The sequence below is a fragment of the Lates calcarifer genome, linkage group LG17 (genome assembly GCF_001640805.2).
Source record: "Lates calcarifer isolate ASB-BC8 linkage group LG17, TLL_Latcal_v3, whole genome shotgun sequence".
Classification (NCBI taxonomy): Eukaryota; Metazoa; Chordata; class Actinopteri; family Centropomidae; genus Lates; species Lates calcarifer.
This window is the reverse complement of record NC_066849.1, coordinates 4,320,727-4,331,447: the sequence shown is the minus strand read 5'-3', so window position 1 is coordinate 4,331,447 and position 10,721 is coordinate 4,320,727. Positions and strand designations below refer to the sequence as shown.

Here is a 10,721-nt window from a genome sequence, read left to right as displayed (position 1 = left end):
TCCAGTCTTTATGCTAAGATAAGCTAGCTGGCTGCTGGTAGCTTCATACATTAACCTTCTTACATTAATCATCTTGTTTGAGTCTTAGCAATAATGTGATTAAGCACATTTCAAAAAGTGTCAAACCTTTCCTTTAAGGTGACTTCTGCATCTTAAGCAGATCTTCAGTACCTGTCCTTTGGAGGGAGGCGGTGTCGAAATCCTGTTTTAATACCTTTGAGATTTCAGGTGATATCATGCTGACATTGTGTGTATTCTTCTATGAATTAGCATTTAACAAAATTATTGGATTATCTGATGACAGGAGCCATACATATCCAGTCATCAACAGAAACTGGGAATATCTGATGTTGTTTCAAACTAGAGCCATGCATGCCATAGCATGTACAGATACCTGTTCAGTAGTTGTTAAACAAGGCTATTGCTTCATTATTAGTAATGTACATAGAGTGCATATTACTCCAGCTCATGACTGACCTGCATTGCCTATCAATGACATTTACTTATTTCAATAATATTGTATAGATACCTCAGATGAACACAGAGTGGAAGAGAAGGTTAAAGAAGACAAAACAATCATAGCTTTGGTAATAAGACATCTTTATTAATCATTTGGAGAGACATGCTAGATCTCTGTACAGTGTGAATGGAGAATCAGCTCTGAACTGATCAGGTCTGCTGCACAGAGCCGTGACATAACAAACACACCCTCAGGAAAAGGCCATGGCCTCCATCCTCAAATGCAGACCCCCCCAATACAACACGCAAAGACATGAGCTGCATCACTTGGTCCATTTTCAAGGGAATGTTAAAATGGGCTTTTCAAAACAAAGTTGGGTTCTACTTTTATCATAAGGATAAAGGAATGTCTCTAGCTACTGATTCGTCCACAATTACAAATAAATACCCATCGAGTATGTTCTCGAAAAAGTGCTCTCTTTACAAGGCTGTGTGGTCAGTAATGAGAGCAGTACATTCCCGTTTCAATAAAATAAATAGGCAGCAACAGCAACGGTCGATACATTATTAGACTTTTTTCATTTTGAGGGATTCAAACTTGAAATGCAACCTGTCTTTGTCATTCCCAACACCACCACCACAGAGTGTGTTCTCCTGTGATATTTGATCCAACTCTGTCTCTTATTACTATCATCATCATTATTATTAGGATTATTTGGCTCATTACATGGGTTAGAAAGGTTCACTAGTTTTCACAAGAGTGCTCCCCTTTTTTGGACATGTGTGAACAATTCATAAACATTTTCCTCTACTCTAAGACTCAGTACCCCAAAAGTTCTGGAGATACAGATTATTTTTTTTACCATGTTTTCTAAGACTTACATTGTCACTCTAATTCTAAAACATGTTCTTAAAAAGTGCAGAAAGATTTCACTTCAAAGACGAGTCAAATCAAAATAGTGTTCTCAACACTGGCTGACTTCACCACCAGTACGTTATGATACCAGGCTCTGGTATAAAAGAAAAAAAGAAGACAACATTGCATAATGCCAACATCAGTAGTCAGTTTAAACACAAGCAGCAAAGAAAACTTCATCTCAGTGGAAACATATTGTGTGACAGTTTCTATGACTGTACATTTATAATGAAGCTTTTCAGAACTTCATATTCACCTGAAAGGTCTACATGTGCAAATTAGTTTTAGTTTGACAGGAATGAAACTGGTTTACAATGTTAAAGGTCTGCTCAGATCACAGAACCTGCATTTAAGTCTACAGATCACCACACAGGGAACTTTGTCTTTATGTTCCTTTGTGACACAAGGCAACGGCTTTGACTCACCACTGCAGACTATCATGAAAATAACTACCAGAGATATCACACTACTGTGAGTAGGGGGGAGTCTATGACATCCTGCAAAAAATGGTGACCTACATTGGTGCCATAATGTGGCAAGAATGACACAACTTGGCAGTGGCCCTCTATATATCTGCATTCTAATGTTGCCTATAAAACAGAAAGCACACATTTACACGCACACGCACACACAGACACACACACACACACGCACACACACACACACACACGACAAAAAAGATTTTCTGAAGTCAAGTATACAAATCCAGTTCAACAGTTTTCATAAACAAAAAGACTTGGACTAGTCATTATCAGAGTGCATTAAGTCACTGGTGTAATGTTACCATTTACATATTCAAACTCGTGTACACTGGTAGACAGTACCTATGCTCAAAAACTAGGCATGCATTAGATACTCAAAGACGTTACTGTTCACTTTGTCCTGTGATGTACAGAACGCAAAATTATGGATCACACTGGGGTTATGGGCACTGTGACTGGTCCACTGAACTGCAAGGCTAGGCTTAGGGGGAAGATTCTAAATGATTACATTAAGGTAATACACTTTCAGATGATCAAGTGTAGGCATCAAGTGGAGAATGGCGAGTAAGGGCTTGGGTAAGAGTTTGCTGTGGTTAACATTTGGGTAATAATGTAGGGGGGACCTCCATCTTTGCCAATAACAACAGTGACATCCATAAGAATACGTCTAAAACCATCAGTTCTTTTCAGCTCTCAAACACAGAGCTTTGTTGTTTGCATCAAAAATAAAATAAAATAAAATAAAATAAAATAAAATAAAATAAATCCAGAGAGATTTCCCTGAATATACAAAAATACAAAAAAATGTGGGGTAACTTGCTTTTCAACTTAAAAAAAAAACTTGTATACACATAATATGCAACTTGGGGATCTTTTTTCATATTTCTTTTTTAACAAGTTGTAAGACTGTTTTGGCAGTTTCATTAACAAAGTAGGCTACTCTATTTTATAACCTAATTCACATATTGCTAGTTCCAACCAATGACCAATAGTCAGGTGAGGAGGCCAGATTCTCAACGTGCAAAGTCAACTGCAGGTTAACCAATAGGAAGCAACATAACAAGCATGTGGTGTAAATGATGTTTTTTTTCCAGGACAGGTGCTGAGTATTAACAGGAACAGCCACCTTCAGTAGTCTGGGGCTCCTGTGGTTTGTCCAACTTGATGTCGATCACTGGAGAACGTTAAGGAAGCTCTGGAAACATTTGGTATTGATCAGTCACATGCATCTGAACACATCAGTTAGCCTAAATAAGAATTTTCAAAGAGAAAATGCAGATAAAAGTGATGGGTTCTCTTATAATTTTCTATCTTTTTAATGTAGGGCTCGTAATACCACTTTACTAACACTAGATGATGCTATATTCTATGAGTCCATGTATTTTCCAGATCAGACATCAACAGCTCTAGCAGCCAAAATACTTAAAATGGAGAAATTCAGTTTAAAATATTACTCCTGGTGAATTTATTTCCAACCAATCTATTTCAGCAGTTTTTGGACATGGTGGGAGACTTGTTGGGGGAAGTGAGTATCCTAAAATCTTTCTCTGAAAACAAGTTGTTCAGCTCAGCAGGGAATTCTCTCCCCTCTTGTTGTAGGGATAAGAAATTGAGAATGGATGTTGGCTACAGTCACTGGCACTGCTGCACTACAATTAAAGCTGATGCACAATGCTGTGTTAATGAGTTGTTGCTATAAATCAGAATGATTTAGCTTTTCCCCCAAAAATGCAGATTAGGTGTTATTCCCAGTCACAGTGAGTGTCATGGCTGAGTGCTGAAAATGCTTCCATATACCACACTGCTGGTAAATGTGGCAGCGCAGCAGCAGCAGACTCTTACTTATTAATGTTTCTGGTGAACATTATGCATGTGTAAGGAGGGGGCCTACAAAAACTGTGGCCTATATATTGTATGCTAAGTTAGTCTGGAATCAGTCCCACTGTGGCTTTCAAATACCCGTCCTCAACTGGGGCTCCGTCTGGTGCTAACTGTTACATGCAGTTGATGTGTGCATCATGCTAGCATGTCATTATGATGTGGTGTCATATGAAGGACAGTCTTTAAGTGTAACATATACTTGAGTGTTCCCATTTGGATTGGTTCCCATCTGGAATCTGGAGGCCAACATTACCAAACCAAATGAGCAGCCGCAGCCCTGAATATTTTAGTCCTCTGAGACTTGTGTAGGTACAGACTACAGCATCTCCTGAACAGTGAGTAATGACTCCTGTTACTGTGCCGCCAGTAGATGTCTTTTGAAAAAAAAGGAAAACACATTTGTGTCATATTGTAGAGGTATGCCAATGAAGTTCATGAAGGTAACGGCTGACAATATCTGTTCAACAATAAAGCTACTTAGCTGTGCTAAGCATTGTCCTGTCAATTCCAAATGGCAGCCGAAGGAAAAACATCAAGGAAACCTGCATTAACTGATTGTTTTGACCACTTAGGCGCAGCGCAAATCAGTCAGCTGTTTGGTGCTGTATCGGTAGGTAGCATAAAGTGGGTTTTATCAAAGTTTTTTCTCTGAAAACAGACTGAACTGAGGCAGCTGCATTGCAGGCCCTGAAACCAGAACAATGAGCTTAAAGACACTAAAAAGCTCCACACGGCTGGGGGTAACTGCAGAATTTGTTGATAATTATCTGTGGGTTTTTCACAAGAAGTGGACCCATTCACATTACACAGACATTTGATCCACAAGTAATACAAAGATGCGACACTGCTGAGTCCAGGTGGCTCTGGTGAGAGTGCCTTACTGTTATTGTTCACACGACAGCACAGGAACAGGCACATATATGACAACACAACGCTTTGAGGCATGTTTGAGTGATTCTATGGGGTCTCAATTAGGAGGGAAACTGCATTGATCTCTGTTGCAGCTATTGTATAGTTTATGACTTATGCTGAAAACACAGATGTAATGTTCATAACTGCTTCACCCGAACACAACAGAGTGACAATTGCAGCATCAATTTCACTTAGGGTGACATTATCTAAACCCTATAACTTTGCCTGAAAATGTTGAAATGGAACCAGCATGATGTACAAATTAAACCCACATTAAAAGCCAGTTTTAGACACCACTTAGCAACACAATTCTGGAGTGGCGGCCTTCGTTGATCAACATGTCTCTGGTGTGATTTATTTTACTTTCTAACTCTCTCTTATTAACACGGATGACCCCAGCACTTCATCTAGGTCAAGCACCCCATTCACTCTCTCTGTCTGCGGACCTGCAGTGGTGATAATACACAGTGACTAGGCAGCAAAATGTTCTCAGAAAGAGAGCGGAAGACTGTGTCCCATAGGCTTTGACATCCTCCATAAATCAACATGACCTGACCATCCCCAATTTAAAACTGGCAATTAAAAGGAGCAGAGAACAAAGTGTGAATACTGTTTAAATATCTACTGGAATTCACAAATCTAGGACTCATCCTCTAAAGGAAACAAGTGAAACTATAATGATAAACTTAAATGCTGATAAATATTCTAGTATCTAAATGTTCCTTTCTTAAAATTTGGTTGGTTATGTGTTTCATTCCCTCCACTTTTGTTGACTTTCTGTCTTCCAAAGTTTTTCTATTCCAGTGCATGAATGGTTACTTAATATAAAGAAGAATGTAAATATCAAGTCCATGCTCATTAAAACTGGGTGATCCAGACACTTTGAGGCTCTATAACACACACATATGTATCCTGGATGAAGCTTATTTCTGCCCCTCTTCCAGTGAGATCAATATTGTTCATGGTGCAATAACAACTGAGGAGCTGCTCCATTAAGTGACAGTGTCAGCAGAGGTACAGGGCTGCTGAGGAACTGTCATCACCTGCCATCCATCATCTCACCTCCACCTCACACCACTCACTCCCACATCCATTAAGCCTCATTAAGATCGATAAAAAAACAGGATGAGAGATAAAGGTAATTGGCTCAATGTGAGTGATGCATAATAACCAGGAAATATGGCTGAGCACAATATAAAAAGCAAAAGGCTCATCTGAACTGCTCAGAGGGCTGCTGGGGGACTGAGTTTATTATTGAGGCCATGCTGTGAGCAGAGTGATGAGTGGGCTATAATCAGTGATGTGCAGAGAAACTGAATATAGACATTCCTTTACTACACCAAGGTCAGTGTCTGATTTATGTTTAAGTTACAGCAGGTAAATACTACAGTGTTAACCAGGACACCCTGAGAGGCAGCTTCACACTGAAGGAGAAATGACAGAGATGTGATTAAATGGTTAAAATCAAAGGCAATTTCACAATTCACCCACAGTTACCATAGAGATGGCACCCTGCTTTGTGTATTGAGGGGGATATGAAGGACTGGTGCTGTCAGAGGAGAAACAGTGACAACATTAAATGCTGCTGATAAACTGTATCTACAGAAAAATATTCATAGACTTTGTTTTAGTTGTTAGAGGCAACATCTGCAGGACATCACCATCTGTATTAGACAGTTACAGCTCAGTTACAGATACAGCTCAATGTAATATGGAAAGGAGAGGATGATGTTAAGGGTAAGGGTGGATAGGCATACCGACAGCAGAGACGTGACAGGTCTTGTTTACCAATGATTTCTCTGTAATGGGTTTTTATCTCAGCTGCCAGATCATAATGGAAAAGTCAAGCTAGATCTGAATATACAGAATGGCTCCTGTTAAAGAATAGGCTTGTATTTTCATTTTCATGGCTGTCTTAAAATAACTAACAGGTGCCCATACATACACTGAAACAGGTCTTGCAGGTTTTGCTCACTGTAATCAGTCCTCCTGTTCATACTAATCATGAAGCTATCACTTCCTAATGTGATTTCAATGCAAGTTATTATGCAAGTTAATCCACAGTCCCTGTTCTGTGCAAGAATATGATCCAAAATGTAGCTCAAATTAACATGCTATTACTGTGTATTTTTCAATACACAGTCTTTGTATGAGTGGGCTTTTTATAGTAGAGTCATAAATATTTCTTGGTTGAGTCACCCATTGTTTCTACCTTGAAGCAGTGATGTGATATGTGCGGTCATCTTGGTTGGTCTGTTAGGTTCTATTAATTTGTGTTTTATCTGTTGTGCATTTGTTGCTGTATTCTTCTTCTTTTTAAACAAACAAACAAACAAAAAACGCAACGCAAGAAAAAGGAAGATACTGTAAAGCTACACAGAAGAATACTGTATTGAAAGAATCTTAAATGAACTCAATTGTTTTAAATGATTTGATTACATTAAGTACAGATTTGTAGACTGCATCTGAAAGACTGGGATGAGAATAATGAGCTTTGTTCCAAATATTGTGAACTTGAAAGAGTCTGAGTACGGAATGTAGGCTGTCATATTGTTACTCACATCAAATATATTAACAGATGTAAAAATCAATGTAGGAGTGTAAGAGAGGCCCAGACAGCCTGAGGGCTCTCTTTAGTCACTGATGAAAATTACAGCTAAAATCTGTCTCAGCTGCTGTATTTATCTCCTTGACATCAGATATAAACATGTGCATTTCTGTGTTGTGAATTATCTCACAGAGAATAATAAGCAGATTTGCTCCTTAGATGTAATCAAGACAAATAAATTCTGCACTGTGTGTATTTATGACTCCGAGAACTGGAAAAGTATCTAAGAGGTTCTCACTAACTGTGTTATATTTCAATTATTCTTCAATATTGAATGCTACTTCCTAAAAGAATTAAATGTTAGAATTCAGTTTTGTGAGAGTGAAAAAGTGCTGCAGCCCCTGACAAATCTCCCACAGGTGGAGCTGTGACAGCAGCAGATATGGGGTGCCAGTTTGGAGAGCTGTATGCAGCAGCAGTACAGGCTGACTGATGGCTGGACACCGAGACTCCTGTCACTGGTTTAAATGAGCAAATCTGCCTTCCCAGCACAGACAAAACTGCAGGCACCCACTGTCTGACTGACCAGCTCTGCCCCAGCACTGGTGCCTGACAAGTGCTGGGGCACCGTTTGCAACAGTGTCACACTGAAAAACTTAATTGGACAGGTGGCTGACACCTATTTAAATAGGTGTCAGTATACAGAGTTCAGTCCTGGAACTCTTAATTTGGAAGCTAGCAGTGAATGATGCTATCACATCAGGATTAAAATGTTTCCTCTGAGCTCAGACTATTTACATATTATTACTGAAATAGGTTTTTCATGATATGTAAATTGGTCAAAGGATACTCCCTTCTTTGCTTGTTTCTTGCATACTTTCCATCCCCGGGAGAGCAGCTGCCACACGCCGAAACAGCTGGAGAGAAAGAAACAGAAGGAGGACACTTTGTCTTTAAACTCAATCAGGAAAACACAACATGAACATTTACTTTGTGTAATTTGTCTAACAATTTGCCCCTTGTTACATTGTTAATCAGTTTTTAAAAGTGAAAATAATGTCCTCAGACATAATATCCAGACCAAAACTAGTGTTTAGCATAATTGCTGCAAAACATTTGTATTTCAAAATTTCCCCCCATTTCTAGGGCCATTTGTTACATTCATTTTATCAGGACAATTACCATGTGGTTGTCAAAGTTAAATTATTGTTGGAAGGTAATGCCACAGACTCATTTAAAAAGTCTGAACTCCATTACCACACCATAAAGTCTGTTATGTTATTTTTTGTATGAGAAGCAACATTTCAACAACACTTCAGGTTAATATACTATTTCTCTTGAGTAATCATAAAAGCGTGTGCTAGCGAGATGCCCATATACCATTCAAATCAAAGGTTCTGATTATGTCCCTGCCAACATTAAACACTACAGGATGTTTCTAGGACTGGCATATCTCAATTTTATCAGGCACATTTTGGACCAAAACATAGCTTAAGCAACTGTGCTCTTCTGTTTGGAATTTTAAAAATCCTGTTGTCGTAAAAAGTTAATTTTAAAACAAAAACAAACATAATTGGTAAAATTATTCTGCCAAAAAAAAAAACGAAAATAAGATTCTTCTAAAATTTGGCTAAACGCATGACAAAACCTTTCCTTTTCCATGATGATTAAAATTCAGTAATTAGCTTTATTAAATCACTTGGTTCAGCTCTCATAGACGGTCATTACATTGATGCCTAAAAGCTGAATTTACTGACACAATATTTCTGTTGGGACTGATGACACATCCAAACAATATGAACCCTGCAGCCACTGGAGGCAGGACCTTTGTTTTGCAGGTTTCATAGCACTATGTTCCATTTTGCTCTTAGTGTCCACAGTCCTGAAGTAAGGTGAAGAATAGCCTCCTCTGTCTGTGCTGCTATGGGGTGAGAAGGAGAGGCGCCTGCCAGCACCACCATTCACTGACAGACACAATACGGTATGCCTTCGTCTCACCACTTATCAACTCAACAGACAGTTGTTGTTTTTAACAACAAACAACTGTTTAGAAACAAATCACGGTGGCTAAACCAGGGTTCTCTTTGTATTAGCGACCCCCAAATCTCTATAAACATTAATGTAACTGAATGCCAGTGAAGGAATTAATACATGCACAATTCAGTCTTGGTGAGATGCTGTTAGTGGCAGCATGGACTTACACAGGACGAAATACTGCACTGCACTCTCACTTTTATTAACCTGCCTTTACCCTAAGAGCTTCATTTAGTATGAAAAACAGGAGGCTTTTGAAGGTAACTTGTGGAATGAGTCTCTGTTTTATTTGTACCTCCTGCATGCACACAAAAATGCATACACAAGAGTACTTAAACAGGATTTGTATCACTGCTGCCAGCTTCATGCTATACCTCTAACTCTCAGCTGGTGGCAGTAATGTGCCCAAAATGTAGCAATGCAACAAGAAAGTCGGTGAAGAAGAAGGGTCAGAGTTTTCTTGGGAAAAAAAACAAAAAACATAGCCGCACAATTCAGTTGAAAACCTGTTTTGTTCCACGCATGTGTGATGGTTGGAGTTAGGGTAGGAGTGACAGGACGTAACCGTATATAGTACAAACGTAGAACAAATCAGGTTTCCGGAACAGATCAGGCAATAACAAGAACTAGTGTGTATGAGGAAGAGAATGCAGTCAACATGTTTGTTAGTCCTCAACGATACACATTGTGGATTTTGGTGGAAACAGTGAATGCAACCATAAAACTCCACAGGGTACCTTTAAGCTGATTCATAGCGTACCATAATAACTATGATGGAGGTCAGTAACTGATCAAATCCATACAGAAATATTTGTAGTAACACACTTATCTGAAAATCAAATATAAGCCACCAGAGAGAACTCTGTAACATTAAGCAGTGCGATGATATAATGCTTCCAAGAAAATCTGTTTTCTTCATTAATATGCAGATGTAAGCAGCAAGGGGAATCTGTGGCCTGTAATTCTTTATCACAGACTTACTGAGCACCAAACATTCTCTGAAGCCACTCACCTGTTTGACGTTGTAACCTGTCTTGGCGCTAGTCTCTATGAACATGACACTCAGCTCTTTAGCCCTCTGTTCACCTTCCTCAATTGTGATTTGCCTGTGAATAGAGGGGAATTACCATCAAAACACTGCAGTTTAAAGCATTAGAGATAATCATACACTGTTCACAGTATGAGTGCACAAAACACAGCTGACTTTCTTATATTAACATTCAACAAAGATGAGTAGATACTGCACAAGATTCAAAGTGAGGTGCACTACTTGCAGCTGAAGCTAGTGAGAGTACATCAGACTTAATTAGCTAATGACTGAGAATGATTAATTACATTGTCCTGCAAGAAATTAATAACAGCCAATTTGCATTACATTTTAATGAATCTGGCAGTGATTGTTTGGCTCTTGCTGTGAAATGGAGACTGTGTCAGGTGTCCATTAATACAAACAGAGAGATCAGTGCAGTCCTGCTGACTCCACAGCCAG

General features: G+C 39.0%; 1 protein-coding gene across 2 annotated transcripts in view; it reads right to left on the bottom strand.

The window, feature by feature from the left end:
- Positions 1-583: 583 nt before the first annotated feature.
- Positions 584-10,721, bottom strand: part of rab6ba (RAB6B, member RAS oncogene family a) — a 46,501-nt gene continuing 36,363 nt past the window's right edge. For both annotated transcript variants that reach the window (XM_018669984.2, XM_018669985.2), the window contains exons 6-8: positions 10,245-10,338; positions 8,049-8,115; positions 584-3,031 (exon numbers count right to left, since the gene is read on the bottom strand). In XM_018669984.2, the coding sequence (XP_018525500.1) occupies positions 2,967-3,031; positions 8,049-8,115; positions 10,245-10,338 (226 nt within the window). In that variant the 3' untranslated portion in view covers positions 584-2,966. The remainder of the gene's footprint in view (positions 3,032-8,048; positions 8,116-10,244; positions 10,339-10,721) is intronic.